The sequence below is a fragment of the Cryptomeria japonica genome, chromosome 3 (genome assembly GCF_030272615.1).
Source record: "Cryptomeria japonica chromosome 3, Sugi_1.0, whole genome shotgun sequence".
Lineage (NCBI taxonomy): Eukaryota > Viridiplantae > Streptophyta > Pinopsida > Cupressales > Cupressaceae > Cryptomeria > Cryptomeria japonica.
In genome coordinates, this window is record NC_081407.1 from 814,258,804 (window position 1) to 814,280,163 (window position 21,360).

Sequence of the window (21,360 nt, forward strand, 5' to 3'; positions counted from 1 at the left end):
ACTTCTATGAGAGTTCTCTTGTATAGTTTTCATCTCTCTTTTGGGGGAGGGTTTTTTCCCATTGGGGTTTTCTCTCTTTCCCCGCTTTATGAGAGATTTCATTGCATTGGTTTGCATGCATTTGCATTTGTACATGGGTACCTAATATGGCCTCGTAGCCAGGACCCATTTTGCATTGCTTAGTTGCATTGTAGACTTAAGTACATTTCCCTAAGTTGCACTTAAGGGGGGGAGTTGGTGTAATTATTTATTCACGTTGGATATTATTACACCTTACTTAAGTTTACTTGGGACAATACATTTCATAGTAGTCTGGGTATGAGACACTTGGGTGTTTGTGCCACATTGGGATAGTGTATGTAGGAGAATTCCACCTTTTATGGTGTGATCTTGTTACTACTTTATCATATCCACTTATTGTGGAGTGATAATTCCACCTTTGGTGGGTGATCCACCTCATGTGGAATATTTTATTGTTTCTCCTGCCTACCACACCTATTTCCTACCTACCCTTGTTTCGTATTGAGCCACATGTCATGTTTGTGTGCTCACATATCCATATAGCCTTGCCTAATTAAGAAGGCTCATCTACATTGTATGTAACAACTATTGAACAAATTGATCATTTATCTATTGATGAGAATACAGTTTATTCTTGTCCTATATTTTGTCTCTCTATTTTATACTTTTCATTGAGCTCTTGATCTTGGAAGAATCTCACAAGTCAAAACAATAACTATAAGTAATTAAGTAAAAAATAGAGACAACCAAAAAAGTTGTCAAAATTTGATGTATTGTTTAAGATCTATGAGTGTGCAAAGTTAGCTATAACAGCTACTCGTACGCTTACCCTATTGGATTTCAATCTTGAAGTTATTTTTGATGTTGTGATCTAAAATGTTGATGCAATAATTGAAAATAAAAAATATAAAGAGACTAGGTTTAGAATTTTTGGAAAAAATCTTAGAGTAGTTGGGCTATGCTCTGTCTTCAAAACAATTCACTCTTTTGTACTTCCTAAAGTGATCAATTATGTTGAATTCCTCAGAGATCATGATTGGTTTGATACCAAAATAAAGGGGAAATATTTAAAGATCTAAATTTTTTATGCCCTAGCTAACTTTCTTTTACTTTTATTAGATTTTTTAAATTTTCAAGATCTAACTTTTTGCATATCTTAGTATCCAAGGTTTTCTCTCAAATTTTCCAATGGGTATTTTTTCTACTAACATTGTGTCTTGAAAGTATTTTTTTTCTCCTAGCATCATGTCTTGTAGGTTACCCTAATGAATTTTGAACGCGAACCTTATAAGTTATACAAAAATCATATAAATTATTCCAAAATGAAGAGCCTGCAATGCCTAGATGAAAATGGCACATCAAAGTAGGGAATTGAAAACGAAAATACATCAAGATCGCAAACATATTCCATAGAGGATCATAAATTTATTCAAACAATTGATGTTTCTAAAGAAAGCGAGGAAGACACCAATATGCTATAGGAATTAGCAATCATATGTCTATTCATTGGACCCACATATGATAGGAAAACCATTAAACACGGATCAAGGAAAAGTGGAAAACTTTGTAGATCGTTAAATTTTTATTGAATGGTTTCTTCATTGTAGTGTGTGTTTCTATGAAAGAAAGGGATAGGGTAGTGCAAGGCGGTCTATGAAAATTGAGGAATTATCCATTATATACGCAATGATGGTTTTTGAATTTCAACCTGAAGCATCGTAAATTGTAACTAGTACAATTCAAACCTCATGTTTGTGCTCCTACTTTAGCGTGTCTCGTTTTCATTTCCCTAGGTCCATTTTGGCCTCATTTTACTCCAACCTTGATGTCACCTATTGACACTGTTAGGTGGACCCCCGTGTTGAGGTTGCCTATTTCTAATTTCCCATCTACTGGTTCTATTTTTGGAGGACTGAGGCATGGAATGCCTTAGTCCTAGACCAGGGTACCCCAAAACGTGTTGGTTCCCCTTGAAGTGGACCCAATTTGAATGTTGATAGGCACCCCCCCTTGATGGAATTTGGTCCCCATGGCTACACTTGACTATTGGAGGTTGGCCTAATCGATAATTTACCTAGGGAATCCTATATAAAGGCATCATGTCAATTCATTTTAGACCTAGAAGAAGCAATTTAAGACTTCATACCTAACACTCGTGCACTCTAGCATTCATCATCCAACATTCTCAAGCATTCAAGGCAACATTTCATCCTTCAAGCATTATAGAGAAAAGTTACATCAATCTTCATGCAAGCATGTGTGTTTGATTAGGTCTTTCATGTTCATGTGTTTGTCATGCCATTACATTCAACATTTGTGATTACATTCAAAGAAAAATTGCATCATCAATCCTTCCATAAACAATTGCAGATCTAAGGTATATCTCCTAGCCTTTACTTTGATATTTACATTATTCAATTCAAGGTTAATTCCTAAATCGGGGTTTGACCTAAGGTAAACCTCTATCCACAACCCTTTCTTCTCTCTTTTTGTGTGCAAGAAATTGGATTGGGGGCTATACTCTGAGATTTTGATAGAGTTGATGATGACAAACAAGTTCAACTTTTGACGAAGCAAAAGTCGGAGGACCAGGGCGAATCTCTACTACTCGATCCTGAAAAATCAGCTCGAACTTTCGAGAGCGGGTTCTGAATCTCTTATTTTGCCCAAATCCCAGCTTGTGGCTCTGTTGGATATTCCTAGCATTGTCTTTGTCAATTTACTCCATTTATCCCTTGTTTGCCCTAGTTTCACAATTCACATCCAAATTTCAACTAGAAAGAGGAGGCAAACTAAAAACTAGTGAATCTAATCAGAATTTCAGTCCTTTTCCTATTTGGATTATGGTTAGATCTATTGGATTTGCCCCTCTTTCAATGTGATGGTCTCCCAAGTAAAATTAGTGGTTTTACTATCTTAATTGGTGAAACCCTAGTTTTACAAATCATTATGCAACCCTACCGACAAATTGACACTATTTAATAAACCAATTTGGATTTTATTGTACAAATTGTCAATGGAATATTGTGCAAAAGCATGTATTGAGAAGATAGGCAGGTCATTAGGCACCTTAATGGACATTGATGTGGACATAATGGAAGGAGATTCATACTTATATGCCAAAATTCAGATAGTGGCTATCAAACAAATACCCAAATGTATTAGGCTATGCACAAATGATTTACATTGGGTTCAAAAGGGCAAAATAAAAGAAGATAAAATATTTTTAAGGTGCAGAGGCAAAGATCACAAGGAAGATAATTGCTAGAGAAAACCTAAAAAGTGCAATACTTGGGTACCCAAACCAAAAAATGATGAACAAAAGAGATCAAGGTAGTATCCAATTGAGGGAGGATAAGGATATAAATGATATCAACAAGATTAAGGAACCAAACTTGAAGGTTGGTGAGCAAAGATAAAAAGAAGTATGTCCCCATCCTACAAAAGTCTCAACAGATTCTCTATATGGAATATCTAAACCAGTGGCATCAAGAGACTCCCTAAAAATGGATAAAACACAAAACATATCCCCTCCCATTGCTGAAGTTAAATCCCAGAGAGTTGAACAATACACTAAGAATAGATGTGAAGAAGATACTTTGGAAGTTATGGTAGACAACTCAGATTGGGAAGATTGGGAACAGGGAATTGATTAAAATCAAGATGAGCTGGGGATAATGTTAGAGTAAATAATTTATATATTAATTATTCACTTAATTGCATTAATTCACTAAATAATCAATGCCTTAGTAATTAATTATTGGCATTTATTAGCTACTAAATTAATTAATTATGAATAATTAATTAGTATTTATCTCCATGCATAATGCATGCAAACTAGGAAAAACAATCTATGTTTAGAATTTTGAGAGTTTCATGCATTAATTAATCTATTATGTTTTTTGTGCATACATGACTGAATCATGCATTCTAATTTAACTCTCAGTATATCTTGTAGACTCCACCATTTAGGGTTTCTATCTTTAGAGTTAGATTTCTTTATAAGGATGTCATATCCTTCATTGTAACTCAAGCAATTTCAAAGCAATACATTCAATTATTGTTAATTGTCTTCAATTATTCTTTGTTGTTCAATTTTCACTTTATGTGTGACAAGTATTCTTGCAGAAGATATTTGGGCTTGTGGGATTCACATTTCACGAATTCTAACATGGTATCAGAGCTCCAAATCTAAAGATTCCTATTCGCTTTTTTGGAGATTATTTGCATTAAACAACAAATTGTTCACCTTGGGTTAATTTGGAGCTCACCATCAGTTCCAGAAGGCTCGAGAAAGTCAGGATCATCTTTCGTTTCACTGAAATCCAATCTACAAAATCCATTTTGCAAGGGTTTGGAGTTCGAGGGTTTTTCTCTGTTCTAGAGAGTACCTGAAAATTCAAAGCATTTTGGGCCCAAAACGACCTCACAATTGGATTTAGGAGGCTAATTCCATGAATTTTGATATATAATTTGCCTATTTTCGGCATTAGGGGCATGATTTTTTTATTGGCATGTTTTTTCGAGGCACAAAAATCCATATGGTCGTACCTGCACCTGCGTCAAAAACTTTTTTAATTTTGTTTTTTTGATTGCTGGGTTTTTTTTAATTTTTTATGGAGGTTCAGACCTACGAGCATGACAACCCAGCAAGGGCATAAAGCTCGCGAGTTTCCAGCCCGGTTAGGGCCTTTACGAAGTATTTTTTGCCACCTGATATGGGGGCACGAGCCAATAGGCTAAACCTCTTCAGCGAAGAGCCAAGGACTAAGGGGTATCCATTCCGCCAAATTCGCCCAGTGGGTTTTAAATCAAGTGGGTGCATGTTTTACAAAAAGGTTATTTTTTTTAATTTAAAAAAAAGAAAGTCAACCCTTTGCAACAAAAGTACATTGCATCAGCACTGATGTTAGCATTACATCATGCTGACATCAGCAATATGGACCCACTAAATGTGGAGCTCTTCTAAATTTAGTTGATTTTCTCTATTTTTAGCCCTTCAAAGTTCAAAAAAGCAACAATTGGTATTTTTCTCATAACTTGAGCATATAGAGGTGAAATTGGACAAACCATATATTGTCGGAAAGCTCTTTTTGAGATGGATTCATTTCTGGAGGTTATTTTTTCTGATTTTTTCAGTTAGTAGGCTTTTTTTCTAGTTGAAGTCAAAAGTTTCTGTTTGCACTCCCGAGGGCATATCTTGTGCATCTGAACTCCGTTTTTTCACAAACGAAATGTCGCCGAAAATCTTATTCAGAGATCTATCCAAATATTAGGTCCTTATTTGCAGGTTTTTTACTAGATTTATGTTTCTTCCTTCTAAAGTCAACAATGCATGTTTTGGTCCTATTCAGTCTTCTTGTGATCCGAGCTCCACAATACTTGTTCTCAAAGGTATTAAGTTTTGATTTTGGGCTCTATTATTGTATTTTTTCTTGTCTAGTTTTGTACTTTTTCCAGCATCATGGAGAAAATAAATATGCCTCTTCTTACCACTTCTAATTTTCTCGAGTGGAAGTCTCACATTGAGATAACTCTTATGAAGTTGGGGTTATATCAAGTCACCAAGGGTACATAACTCGAACCGACAGGTGCTATAGAAAAGAGGAAATGGTTCAACAAATGTAATGAGACCTTTGGAAGTCTTTGCATGAATATCTCTCCTGATCTCTTGTTTCATGTTGAGTCTTGCAATACGCCGCAGGAAGTTTGGGCACAACTTGAGCTCCTATTTGGTAAGCAGGACATAGTCAGGAGTTATCAGCTGGAGAATGAATTGATATGTCTTAATCCTTCTGATTTTGACACGATCCAGGACCTCTTAAAAAAGCTAAGTCCTTGAGGCTTCAGTTAAAGCAGTCAGGTATTGAGAAGAAAGATGACAGGTTGATCCTTTTTATTCTTGTAAAGCTTGGTCTGAATTATTTTGTCTTTGTTTCTACCTTCTATGCTACAAAGGATGGCATGGGCTCTAACTACACCATGCCTTCTCTTGATGAATTTTCCATTCAACTCATGAGAGAACAATCCAAGTTGATACAGATGGGTACATTGAAGCCTTCAAAAGCTTCAACAATTCTTACTACTCCACCTCAGACAAACATGAAGGCTTCATCTAACAAAGGAAAGAAATAGAATCCAAAGACCACAGGGAAAGGAAAGGATTCCACTTCACAAAACACCTCTGGTTCACCTTCTCCTAAGGGAGAATCATCGAAGAGAGAAAGACCTATTTGTGCTTATTGTAAAAAGCAAGGTCATAATGAATCATATTGTTATCAAAAGAAGTTTGATGGATATGAGAAATAGATTTCAGATTTGACTGCTCTTCTTGCAAAGAGCAATATTCCTTCTTCTTCTACTGATAGTTCTTCTTCTCCTCTTTCATTCTAGACAGATGGAAAGTCGAATGAAAAGAGTCATGCATTATGTGCAACCACTAGTTCACCCTCTTCTTGATGGCTACTGGATTCAGGTGCTTCACAACATATGGCATCTTCTCAGGATATTTTCTCATCTTTTCAGGCTTCTCCTACACCACACATCTTGATGGGCAACAAAACTATTATGACAGTATGTGGGAAGGGTTATATAGACATTGATGATGGTACTTTCAATGATGTACTTTGTGTACCATCTTTGTCTAGTAACCTTCTCTCTATTTATCAGATTGCTCGTAATGGGACGAGGAAGACAGTTGAGTTTACACAAGATTTAGTCCACATCACAAACAGTGAGATTGGAGACATTGTTGCTATAGGGACAATTGATCATTCTTCCTGCTTGTACTCCTTTTCTCATTTTGGTCCATATTCTCCACTGTATGAGAATTCCTTTCCTTTTTCAAGAGAGCATGTTGAGGTGAATTCAAGTCACTTGAACTTATGTGTTGTTCCTGAGACCAGTGTTGTGACTTCTACACCTCCTCCTCCTGTTGAGTTTGCATCTGTTCAACAGGATTCCTCTTCAGCACCATCAGACATTGTAGCTCCATGCATTGAGCCCACTACTGCAGTTGTTGAGGACATATTAGAGGATGTTCATTCCCTTTAGATGACAAATTCAACACATCTATTATCCCACCATCATTGGAGCTTCCTTTTCAGGATCATCATGCGTTCTCCTTTGATCAGCATCCAGGCCTTCCAATTTTGCCTTACATACAAGTTTTCCTCTTCTTTGTTCATTGATTTTGTTTCCTCCACATTGGAGCCACATTGGTTTGATCATCGGCATAGGGGTTCTATCATTCTAGGGGGATTTGGAGCCTCGATCCTCTCTCATGGGGGGTTAGTAGTACATATGTTATTGAGAGAGTCTCTTGAGACATTAGTTTTGTACTCTCTTTTGTTTCTCTTTTGGAGGGGAGTTTTGTTCCCACTAGGTTTTCTCCTTTGCTCCGTTTCTGAGAAACTTGCATGTTTGTTCATGGGTACCTCATCAGGCTTTAGGTCGGGATCCATCTTGCATTCATCTTTGCATGTTTTTTCCTACATCTTTGCCTCTCTCCCAGTTGTGCATTCAGGGGGGGTGTTGGAGTAAATAATTTATATATTAATTATTCACTTAATTGCATTAATTCACTAAATAATCGATGCCTTAGTTAGTAATTAATTATTGGCATTTATTAGTTAGTAAATTAATTAATTATGAATAATTAATAAATATCTATCTCCATGCATAATGCAAACTAGGAAAAGAAAACTATGTTTAGAATTTTGAGAGTTTCATGCGTTAATTAGTTTATTATGTTTATTTGTGGATACATGACTGATTCATGCATTCTATTTTAACTCTCAGACTATCTTGTAGACTCCACCATTTAGGGTTTCTATTTTTAGAGTTAGATTTCTTTATAAGGATGTCATATCCTTCATTGTAACTCAAGCAATTTAAAAGCAATACATTCAATTGTTGTTAATTGTCTTCAATTCTCTTTGTTGTTCATTTTTCTCTTATTGTGTGATAGGTATTCTTGCAGAAGATAACTGGGCTTATGGGATTTGCATTTCATGAATTCTAACAGATAATTGAGCAAAGGAGCGTAAGTCAATCAATGGCTAGGATGTTGGGAACAAAAAATCTAAGAAAAAAGAGGAAGGAAATCAATTAGACAAATTAGAGAAGAGGAGGCAATAGAAAAGGGACTAACAAACATCAAAGATTTTTTTTAAAAGAATAAGAGAGGAGCACCCTCTCTTGGAGGGAATGAGAATTTTAACATGGAATGTCATGGGCCTCAATTACCTCAACAAGAGGTGCTTAGTGAAGCATCACCTAAAAAGAGAAGGGTAGATTTGGTGCTTATTTGAGAAACAAAAATTCCCAAAGATGAAGCAGAAAAATTTGTGAAATACAATAGATTAATGATAGGGTCCTATCAAGAAGCTTAGGGTAGAGCATGAGGCATGATAGTACTTTGGAATCCCAACAAGAGAGGGTAATATCAATAGAAAGTCACCCCCCATTAGATGGATGTGTAGTTGAAATGACAAACACAAGAATGAAGTTTTTCTTGTTGAATATCTATGGTCCAACAAAAACAAAAGAAAAGAAAGAGACATGGATAGCTATTGGCAACAAGATAAAAAATAATATGGACAACCAATATATAATTAGGGGGACTTTAATACAGTATTGAAATTAAATGAAAAGAGTTGTGATCTTAATAAGATAAATAAAGAAATGAATGATTTCATAAAATTTGTGGGAGAAATAGGGGTTGTGGATAACCCAACACACAATGGCACATATAATTGGACAAATAGGCAGGTGGAATTTACAAACATATCTGCGAGATTGGATAGATTCTTGCTATTAGCCATTTGGTTGGACAATCCAAATATGGCACAAGCTTGAACCATACCAATCACTATCTTGGATAACTATCTAATGTGTATGGTCATCAAACTAGAAAAGGGACATACCAATTCATTCTTTAAATTTAAAAATATGTGGTGGAGGGACAAATAACTACCTCATCAACGAGGAATGGTGGAAAGGATGCAAAATCAATGTAATCCCAATCTTTGTTTTTCAAAAGAAACTACAATATTAGAAGTTCGAACTAAGGAATTGGAACAAAGAATCATTTAAGAACATCTTTCAAGAGAGAAAAAGTGGGGGCCACATTGGAAAAACTTAATGAAAAAATTATATAGACATGCATGTACACAGATGATTATGAATTGAAGAAAGAATTAAAAAAGGAACACGAAGAATTACTGGTATGAGAAGAAATTTATTGGAGAGATAAATCTCATGAAATGTGGCTTGAATCAGGAGATATCAACACAAAATATTTCATATGTCCACTAAAGGACACTGAAGCATAAATAGAATAGAAGAAATAAAAAGAGAAAATGGCACCATTGCGCGAACAAGACAAGAGTTGGAACAAGAGGCAACATATTATTTCAAGAGCCTCCTCGAGGAGAAGAGTAACCAAGATATGATATGGTTGAATCGATACTGGACAATATCCGATGTTGCCTAATAGAGGCAGACAATAAGATGCTAAATGAAGCCATTACAATGCAGGAAGTCAAGATTGCTACATTTATACTACATCCAAATAAATCACCAAGCCCTGATGTCTTCCTAGCCTCCTTCTAGAAATGTCGAAGCTTTATCAAGATGAAAATCTAGAAATTAATACAAGATTTCAAGAAGAAGATTTTTTTTGTCAAAGACCTCACTAACACAGTCGTAGCCTTAATTCAAAAGAAAGAAAACTACCAGTCATTCAACTGGTTAAAGAAGGTACTTAATTCAATTATTTCAATAGAACAGAATGTCCATTCACACCGAGAAGGGAAATCATTGAGTATAAGTGTTCTCAATGAGGTAGTACATTCAAAGGTTATAAATAAAATCAATGGAATGATGATCAAACTCGACGTAAGTAAGGCATATGATAAAATCGATTGTAATTTTCTAATGGTAGTAATGAAAAGATTTGGCTTCAATAGATCCTAGATCAAAATGATCCTACATTGTGTATCATCATCAAGATGTTCAATTATGGTGAATGGGTTTCTATGTGACTTTTTCAAGGCAACAAATGGGCTATGACAAGGGGACCCTAATTCACCATTCTTGTTCATAATAATGGTATAGGCAATGGGCAAATATTTCAAAGCCTCAAACAATTCAGGAGTTTGGAAAGGCATCAAAGTCACAGAAGGATTGAGCCCCATCACCCACTCTCAATTTGTCGATGACATAGTTTTGTTTTTAGAGGCTAATCTAAGGGAAGTTATCAAAATCCAAAAGTATTGGATGATTACACTATAATATTAAGTCAGTCCATGAACAAAGATAAATCATCAATATTCTTCTTCAACACAAAGTAAGCAACTCAAAAGAAGATTGCAAAAGAGATTATCTTCTCTATAGCTTCCCTTTTTCGAAGCATCTTGGCGCTCCCCTAATCTAAGACAATTGCAGATCTAGTCATTGGGAAGAAACAATCTCTAATAGCATAAATAAGGTTTTATCTTGGACGAACAAATTGTTAACCCTAGTAGGAAGGATCACAATGTTAAAATATGTTCTCTCAATGGTACCAATATACACAATGTCATGTTTTTGAGTCACACATAAACACAAAGCTTATTTAGAGAGATTTTACAAAAAGTTCATGTGAAAAGGATCAAAAGAAGAAAGAAAATCCCCTTAATCAATTTAAAAAATGTTTGTCTTCCAAAGAATGCTAGCAAGGCTAGTTTAAGATGACCTCTAAGGTTCAAAATTTGGCCTTTGGGACCAAACCTGCATGGAAGATGTATCAAGAACCCAATCGACAATGGTGCAGAATACTCCAACACAAATACCTACATTGCAGTGATCCAAGCAAAATACTTATGATTGTAGACACATCAGGGGGTTCTACCATTTGGAGATTTCTTTGGGAAAGAAAAAGATTAATTTCGGAACACATAATTTGGAAAATCAATAATGGAAAAAAAAAAGAAGATTTTTGGATGGACTCCTAGAATGGGTATGGACCGCTAGTAGATATTGAGGGATTAAAAGATTACATTAATATCATAAGGAATAAGATGGGGCCATTGGTAATAAACTATTTGATTAGAGATACTCAATCGAGTAGGAAAAATACAAATGGACAAACTTTTCCCAAATCCCAATTCCAAAAATAGTTGGGATGGAGATTAGCAATGTTTTAGAACTAGAGAAAAGTCCACATCAACAACAATGAAGATGAAGTGATCTGGTGCAGAGCCAAGTTCTAGGGGAATACTCCATCAAAATGGGATATGTGATTCAAAATCAAACTAATAAAGGTGACTCGTGGCTATCTCATTTGTGTTGGCACTTTGTCATACTACCTAAAGTAGGAGCATTCCTATAGTTTGATTTTCACAAAAGAATCCTTACAAATGATAACCTCATGACATTTGGGATAAATGGACCAATAATATGTGTTATATGCTGAAAAATAGTGAAACACTAGATCATTTAATGATTAACTATCCATTTGCCAGAAAATTGTTCGAACTGGGTGATGTCCGAATTAGGGTGGCTCAGTCCTTGCCAAAATGACTTTGTAGAATTCATATCAAGCTGGATGAACATGAAGAGGAAATATTTATGGGAAAGTATATGGTTAGTTATCCCTTCTCTAGTTACATAGCATAGATGGAAAGAACAAAATAAATGGTTAGTTATCCCTTCTCTAGTTACATAACATATATGGAAAGAACAAAATAAATGAATATTCAATGGCATGAGTATTGAGATTGATGGACTCATTAAAAAAATCAAGGACAACATTTGTGAGATTGTCAGTGCAAAATGTTTTATAAAGGCAAGAATGTCCTTCACAAACTAGGATGAAGATATGTATAAAATATGGGTAGAGTTGAAGAGATGGAGATGAGTAATACAAGGGAACTGGGACCTGATAGATGAAAACTAAACTTTGACGAGGCTGCAAAAGGCAACCCAAAACCTGTTGATGTGCGATGTCTAAATAGGGATTGTGAAGGCAACTTAACTTGGGCTTCATCAAAGAGAGTTGGAATGGCCATAAACAATGAAGCAAAAATGGAGGCCTTTGCAATGGGGCTCTAATTATGTATCTCAAAAGGAATTGACAATATAGATATAGAAGGAGATTTGATGATCTATATGCAAGCGGTAATAAAGAATCAAGAACATAACTGGAAGCTAAATGGTGGGTTCAGAAAATTGGGGATATACTAAAAAGACAGTAGATATGAAGTATCTCATGCTAGTTGAGAAGAAAACAAAGCAGTAGATAAATTCACAAATTTAGAAGTAAGCCAAGAAAAAATGGAAGATATAAACAAATTGCCCACCATTTGGGAAGGATTGGAGGAGATAATAAGGCAAGAACAAGAGATGTTAAAAGAGTCGGAAAATTAATTTAACGAACATATATTACGCAAGTAAATCAAATATCAGTCTATCCCCAAAAACAATGCAAATCAGGGAAATATTATTAAGATTACAAAAAATATTTGGGTCTCATATTGAATAGACAACAAGGAGATTATGAATTTATAAAAAGATCATCAACACATGACAATAAATACAAATGATGCATCATTTGTCTGGCCTAGTCTTACAATGAGCTTTCTCGGAATAAGGAACAATTACTAAAGGACACATGTGACTTGAAAAAACACAAGAAATTATAGTGCTACAAAAATCTAATTACTTTGAGCGCAGAGTTCATAGAGATTTTGACATAAGGCTACAATATAGAGAAAAGAAAATCTTGACTATGGATAATAAATGTAGAGAGATCGATGTGAAATAATGCATAGTAGAAATGTGAAGATACTAAATAGAGAATATTGGATCTTATAAGGAAGTTAAGTAGTAGAACAACTTCCTACACTAACCTTGAGAGGAGGGTAATGCAATTTTTTAACAAACCTTTACAATAGTTATAGAAACTTAATAAAAATAAACATGAAAAGCATGTGTACCACAACATAATGATTTGTGTGGGGAAAGCCCTTTCGAGAGAAAAACCCCACACTTGAAAAGATGCCCAATATATTATTCAAAAATCAACAAATTACAATATACTTGTAGAGAAAGATTATCATGGGAGTATCACCCATAGATATCTAGACTAGGAAACTCAATATCTATCAGACTCTTACACACAACCTCCATCTCATGCACCTAATATATAGGAGATGTTAATACATGAAACTGTCAAACGATATTACAAAACCATGGGCTAAAACCACTCAAAAGTGGTGCCCATCTTACTCCAATATAAGTTAACCTATGATGTGTCAATTCACACACAAACATGTGTAACTCCCTTTTACATCTCATTTATGTGTCAAACACATTTTAATATTTTTCATTTTAGGAGACCCAACTTCTAGAGGCCATAAATTTTGAACTGGGTGTTCAATTGATGAACCGTTTGAAGTGCCAAAAATCTCACAATGTTCTCTATCAAGCCATAACCCACAAAATTGGTTAAAAACACTTTCAAGCCAACTTGGATCCTCTAAGGCCCTCAAAATTGACTCTAAAACTTCTGTTGCAACTTTCAAAAACAACTTCAAATCTAGACATGATCTTGCAACAAGAAATTATCAACATGCTTATCTATCCAATTCAAAGTTTTAGGGAAAATTTCGGACCAATTCATGTTGAAATGAAAACTTACTTCATAGTAACTTTAAATTTATATGCAAGGTTGATACACCATTTTCATAACAAATCCTACTAAAATAAATCAGATTCAACTGATTTCCATTGTGCCCTCTCATAATTAGTTGTCCTTAACAAGACACCATATGCAGTAATGGCTTGTCTAGTCAAACTGATAATTCAAATCAAACAGGAATCAATGGGAAAAAAAGAAAATTCATGGAAATAAGATTGTATTGAATAAATTTATTGAAAGAAGGAACCAATAAATCTACTCATGATGATTTGGTTTCTACAACAAGCATGATGATATAGTGAAGATCAAGTTTAAATAAGAGATTGTTGTAACATGCATCATCTAGCTATTAAACAATTTTGGAGTAATATAAAATACTAAACTAAAATATTTAAGCATGAAAACTAGGTAACTTTTTTTGAAACTAAAAGTAAGAAAGTACGCTAGAAAGATGTTAAATATTTTCATAAGTAAAATAAAGTAAAACATAAACAAGAATTCAAGAGAGGTTTAGTGTGTTATGGTTTCTTGATTCTCCTTCTGAATTTTAAATGATCTTTACATTGTTTAGATAGGGAAAGTATGATCAAGGTGCTTTTTTTGCCCAACCACAGACTTACTAGTCCCCCGTGCCATTTCCAACTAGAAAGGCCTAACCCATCGCAGGGAAGTAAAAGAAGTTGGATTAATTCCATCTGAGACTGGTGATTGACCCTACACAATCCCTAGTTGATCACATACCATAGGCTACTCCTAACTAGTATGACCTCTGACTAGGTTGTATAGATGGATCAAAGAACTGACTAACGCTTACAGTTTGTAGCATCACCTTGGCCAAGTGATTTAAGAGTTGCAACACACCAATGCATGTAGTCATTGTTCATCACCCTACTCGGAAATACTTTAACCTAAGGAGGTTTTCCAAGCCATCATACCTATCTCATGCGCTAATTGCAATTGACTCTAAAAAGGCTCACTGGCTGACATTCATGTTTAGACTCAAGTTTAACATGTTGGGTAACCAATTCGTAGTGACATTCTCTTATGGAATAGATTTCCTTTGAACAACATTCTTAAGTTTTTAGAATTTTGAGTTCATACCTATGCTATTGAGTTAGCAACCTACTCACCCAAGAGTACAAATATGATATCCTTTATTTAAGAGTAATGTAGATTTCACTAATCCTCATATTAATTTGTCATATTCCTTATTTAATTCTAACAGACTTAAATATCAGTAGTTGCAATAATTTATATTTTACCATAGTCTCTAAACTGTTGCTCATGGAGAGTAGCCAATAAATGGCCCTTAACATCTGACATTAATTGTTGAATTATTAACCAATTTTAACTCATCATTATTGTTGGTTTTTGACACCAAGAGCCATGATAATTTCTGGTAGCATACCAGTTTCTAACATTTATTAACAATGGCAACTCATGATTCAGTTTATGGCTTCCTTAATCAGTTGTATCGTTCTTGTTGAAAGAAAAGTTACCATCACCTCATAATATTTTCAGTGTTGTTCCTATGAGAACGACAAAATTACTTTAAAATTTCTTATAGAGTTTTAAAGGCGTATTCACATTTTTCCCAAAAACATGATCTAAGTATACATGTCATATGGATTCATTCATTTCCTATTCCTTAATTCCAACCTTGCTCAACTAAAAGAGATGAAATTTTTCACTTAAAAGAATGATATGTATTTCTTTTCTTTCACAATTGAATGCATGATATTTGAAATTCTTAACACTGCTTATGTTTAATACCTGGAATAGCCTGCTAGCTAAATGTCAGGTAGAGTCCTTCCTTATGGGGTGAGAAGCTACGGCCAATTGAGTACTATCACAACTTAGCTTGCTATCTGGTACCACAACACAATACTTCCAATTTTTGATAGAGCAAAATATTATTCAAATTTGATAAAATTCTCGTGTTTTACAAAGAGTTTTCATTCAGTGTATATACCTACGGATTTCAAAACTCCTTCCAATTGCTTTTAATGAGACGACTGTATGCATTTCTATTAATTTCAAATTTCTTATCTAATTTCATTTTTCCCACGATGCTATACTCCCATCCTTCCATTTTGAAGGCGATGAACAACTAAATCAAAATTCGAGTAAGATCTTTAAATCATTTACATCAGCTTTAAGCTGATTGTCTCACAATATGAGCTTGATAAACTTATTTTAAAGTGGAGCTACGTTATAATAAGGATTGTTCGTGGAGAATTGCTCTCATATTTGTGGCATGCTTTACTAAGCCACGTGATAGTACATATCCTTTTTAACTATGGGCACACACATATATTTACCTATATATATTATATATAGATATGTATACGTAAAATTATATTTTAATTATAATATTCAAATGACTTCATGAAAGTTTTCATTTATCATAAACTAGCTTATATATATAGAATAAGCCGAGAGATATCCTTCTAGAGGCGCCTATTTTTTATTAATTTATCAACAGTAAATGGCAATAGGCGCCTCGAGAAGAATATCTCTCAGCTTATTCTATATATATTATTAAATATATATAAGCTAGTAGCAGTTGAAGCATGAATTGAAAGACATGACATAAATTAATTTCAAATTATATATTGTTGTATAGTTGTATATTTTGGATTGATACTGTGTTAGATTTAGGATTCCATTTGGTTCAATTCTAGATTTATAATTATATTTAGGATTGGAATCAAAATAGTAGGCCTTATTCAATAAGGATTATGGTTCATTATGGTTTACTATTAGGGTTAGAATTTGATTTGGTTTAAAATAGTAGGCCTACTTCAATAAGGAATAGAGTTCATTTTGTCTTGCTATTAGGGTTAGGGTTATGGTTGTAGTTAGGGTTTACATCATTGTTGAGGTTAGGTTAATGGTCAGGGTTTGGATTTACATCATGTTTAGTGTTACGGTTAGCGTTAAGATTGTGATTAGGCTAGGATTTAGGGTTATGGTTAGATTATGTGTAGGGTTATGGTTTATATCATAGGGTTATGATTAGGGTTAGGATTATAGTTAGGGTTTACTTCATTGTTAGGGTTAGGTTAATGATCAGGGTTTGGATTTACTTCATGGTTAGGATTAGGGATAGGGTTAAGATTGTGGTTAGTGTGAGATTTTGCCAAGATCAAGAGCTCAATAAAATGTACAAAATAGAGACACAATATAGGACAAGAATAAACTGTATTCTCATCAATAGAAAATGATCAATAATATCAATTACATACAATGTAGATGAGCTTGCTTATATAGGCAAGGCTAGGGATATGTGAGCACACAAACATGACATGTGGCTCAATAAGAAACAAGGGTAGGTAGGAAATAGGGTGGGTAGGTAGGAGAAATAATATAATAGTCCACATGAAGTGGATCACCCACTGAATGTGGAGTGTAACAACAAGATCAACACCATAAAAGGTGGAATTTCTCCTACACACACTATCCCAATGTAGCACAAACACCCAAGTGTCTCATACCCAAACTACTATGAAATGCATTTCCTCAGTAAACTTAAGTAAGTGTAATAATATCCAAGATGAATAATTATTTACACCAACACCCCCCCTTAAGTGCAACTTAGGGGAATGCACTTAAGTCTACAATGCAACTAAGGAATGCAAGATGGGTCCTGGCTACGAGGCCATGTTAGGTACCCATGTACAAATGCAAATGCAATCTCCCATAAAGCGGGGAAAGAGAGAAAAACCCAATGGGAAAAAACCCTCCCCCAAAAGAGAGATGAAAAACATACAAGAGAACTCTTATAGAAGAATGTGAAGGACAAAACCCCATGTGAGGAAAAAGTCCCCCCCATATGAGAGAAGAAGAGAAGCTAGGAAGCCCCCCCTCAATGTGGAATCTGCACCAATGATAGAAGCTCGATGTATGAAGAAACTGCTCCACGAACGTCGAACAACATTCCTCCCCTTAGGAAGAAACAAAACCAAAGGTGTATCCATGAAGTCTCCCCAATCATGAAGGGAAGATGTATGAAGAAAACTCATGATGAAAGGAATCTCTGAAAACTGCTCAAGTGTCCCCATGTCAATGCTGAAAGATACCCCCTCCAAAGGTGGTAAACTGTGCCACACTGCTGAAAAAGGCACTCCAAGATCTAGTGGAGATGGATGTAGAACATGTCCCAAAGACTCACATGTCTCCTCAAAAAATAAAGAGACCTCCTCCAACTGCTGCACATAAGTATCCACAATCATGTCAACCTCTAAAGAATGATCATGTAGAGAATGAACAAGAGGGTCAGAGTGTGCCCTCACAACAATCGAAGAAGGATCACCTTCATCAAAGAGAAGATGAATGTCATCAATGATGTCTCCCAAATCTGCAATGTAGGATTCCATAAATAAACCTGCAATGTCTGTCAAGTAATCATCCCATGAATCTGAAGCTGGAAGACAATGAATATCCTGCTGCACTGAATCACATGAAGACAAAATTGTCGCACTATCCGCATCATTAGGTGCAATAGGTGATGTGATATCAATATGAGGAGATGAAATACAAGGCTCAAGAATGGGGTCACATGTGAGAATCCCCATGTTCAAGTGCCCAAAGTTCTCCTCAAAATCTGAACCATCACAAGAAGTGTGATCATCATGTGTAGAATCATCAAATGTGAAATCATCATCATCAACAAAATCTGAAAAGGAGTATAACTGAGATGCATGATCAACTACCCCAGTCGCAATGATAGCTCTAGTCTCCAAGTCTCTAATGAAAACCGAGTTAGGTGTGAACTCCACAACTCTCTTAGTTGCGCCATGTGTGATTTGATAGATAGAAAGGAGATTGTTTGTCAAGTGGGGTACACACAACACATCATTGAAGGAGTTATCCCCAATGTCAATAGATCCTTTCCCAATCACATCCATGTATGTATGATTGCCCATCAAAATCTGTGGCATGGTGCAAGGCTCAAATGTAGAGAACATAGACTGCGAAGATGCCATATGATGAGAAGCCCCTGAATCTAGAAGCCATCTCTTTGAATCATGACTAATAGTAGCACATAGAGCTTTTCCTTTTCTTGTTCCAAAAGAGTGAGTCTTCCCACTTGTAGAAGCCATGAATGCTTGCCCTTTTCCTTTTGAATGTGAGGAAGTGGAAGTTGATGAATCATCCTTCTTGTAGACTTTAGGCAAATCAATGTTATGCTTTTTGATGATATGTGTGAGCTCATCAATCTTCTTAGAATGGCAACGATGCTCCTCATGACCAATCTTTTTACAACAAGCACAAGTAGGTCTCTCCCTCTTTGGTGAATTATCTCTCTTGGAAGAGGATGAATCTCCTTGTTGTGGAGAAGATGGTGCTTTTTCTTTAGGCTTTGATTGCCATTTCTTCTTGTTTGAGTTGTCCTTTCCTTGATTTCCTTTGTTCCCTTGATTTGCCACTAATGCTTGAGACTTAGAAGCCTTAAGAATGCCCATGCTTATCAACTTAGTTTGTTCAATCATCAACATTTCATTGAAAGCATCAAATGTAGGCATTGTGTAGCTTGAACCCATTGTCATCCTATGGGTTTGGAAACTAGAAACAAATGCTGCATATTCTTGTGGAAGCTTGCCTATCAAGTTGAATATCAATTGAGTATCCTTCTTATCAATGCCACAATCTTTGAGTTGTGCCCTCAACTCATTTGTCTAAGTGACATAATCTTGTATAGTATCAAAGTTCTTGGGATCTAACATGGTGAGATCACTATCAATTTGATATCCCCTAATCTCATCAACTTGACCATACAAGTCTTGAAACTTTTGCCAAGCATCCTTGATTAGAGTACACTTCTCAATATGAAAAATGAGATCCTTTGATACATACTTTCTTAAGGTACCAATTGCCATGATATTTTTAGTGAGCCAATCCAAGTGACCAACTGGATCAACCTTAGGATCAGCGGGAGTAACAATAGTTCCATCAATGTAATGAGTGAGTCCTTTTTCCATAAGTTTACTCCATGCATCAATTTTCCAAGTAGCATAATTATGAGGAGTTAAGAGAGGAAACTTAGAAGAACCCATAGCAGCAAAAAGGAAGGAACACAAGAGCACAAAAGCACAAGAGACACCCCCCCAAATTCACTCAATCAAAGTACCCCCCCAAAAATGATGATTTTGGCACTTTATATGTAGTGCGTGTACAATAGGCCACTTGCAAACAATGGCAAGGTGTACTTCTGATTTTGTTTTACAACTGCCCCAATAGGCTGAGAACTACAAAGCAAAAGATCAGAAGATAGATCTATGCAATACAAATGCCAAATTGGCCAAATAAGACCATATGATGAAAGTACAATTTCTACCCACAATTGCTACAAACTGATAGCATATTCTGAGAGTAGACAAAAAATAATGCACTTTCAAAAAAAATGGCACCTGAAAAGGAGTTCGTATGAGCCCGAACGGAGACCTGGAAGTTGCAGAAATGGGGATTGGACAGGTACAGTCACCAAAAACTGAGAATTCTAAAAATATGTCCATCAAAATCAGAAAATAATTCCACCACGTGAAATTACACGAAATTATAGCCCATTTCAAAAAAAAAAGCACCCAAAAAGGAGCAAAAATGAGCAAGTTATGGCCATTTGAAGTTGAACTGCAAAATCAAAAAGCTCAATGAGAGGGGCCTGCAAAATTTTTGAAAAATGATGACGTCAGAAAAATATAGGGTTAAATTTGATGGCCATATGACCGTCACAAAAAGTTCACCTCCCTGCTGACTGGGCGTCCGTACTGTACGAACTGCTGCTTGGGAAGGTGACTGTGCAGTACAAATGCTGACGTGGCACTGTACAGTGGCGTACGAATGGACTGTGTGGCACAGGTGACATGTCATACGGAAGTCGACTGTGGGCCAGTGGTCGCCTGCCACATGGCGGACATGGGGCCACTTGTTTAGGTGGTCTCCGGCGGAGGGAGCGGCCGGAGCCGAGGGGCCGGCGGCGGGTTGAGAGCCGAGGCGGCCGGCGGGAGAGGTGACCGGCCGGCGGAGGTGGCGGCTACGTGCAGAGGGAAGCGGCCGACGGAAGGCGACGGCAACGATAGGTGGTTTTCTCGGCAGCGGGCGGTGGTGAACCTTGGCGCCGACGGGAGGAGACCTGGGCGCCGGTGGGGAGATTGGGGGGACCTGTGGGGACCTGTGGGCGGCGGGCGGGGCGTGGCGATCTGTGGGTACATGGCGCGGCGGCGTGGACAGGTACACCCCGACAGCAGGTATGCCTGCGATACCTGCAACACACATACAGTGGGGGGGGGTCTGCGGACCCCCAAAAAACACTTTTTGCTTTTTTTTTTTTGATTTTTGATTTTTGATCGCTTTTTTTTTATTTTTCGAAATTTTTGATGAATTTTTTTTTTTCAAATTTTTTTCAGAAAATAATTATTTTTTTTTCGAAAAATTAATAAAAAATTTCGAAATCCGTACGATAATAGTAAAATTGGCGAAATTTTTTTTCTCACCAAAATGGACCGACTTTATAACCAAAATTCATGGAAACGACCTTCTGGACGCAATGGCGGGGTCGGATTTGGTCTAGGACGCCTCCAAAAGATGCCGCTCCTCAGATCTGCCTCTTGATGTCGCAATAATGCCTCTTCAAGACGAATCAATGAAGCCCC

The 21,360-nt window shown here is 36.1% G+C and overlaps 1 protein-coding gene across 1 annotated transcript in view; it reads left to right on the plus strand.

Annotated features, from left to right (window-relative positions):
• Positions 1-20,548: 20,548 nt before the first annotated feature.
• Positions 20,549-21,360, plus strand: part of LOC131874385 (uncharacterized) — a 62,100-nt gene continuing 61,288 nt past the window's right edge. Inside the window, exons 1-2 of the mRNA XM_059217731.1 lie at positions 20,549-20,566; positions 20,642-20,955. Of these exons, the coding sequence (XP_059073714.1) occupies positions 20,549-20,566; positions 20,642-20,955 (332 nt within the window). The remainder of the gene's footprint in view (positions 20,567-20,641; positions 20,956-21,360) is intronic.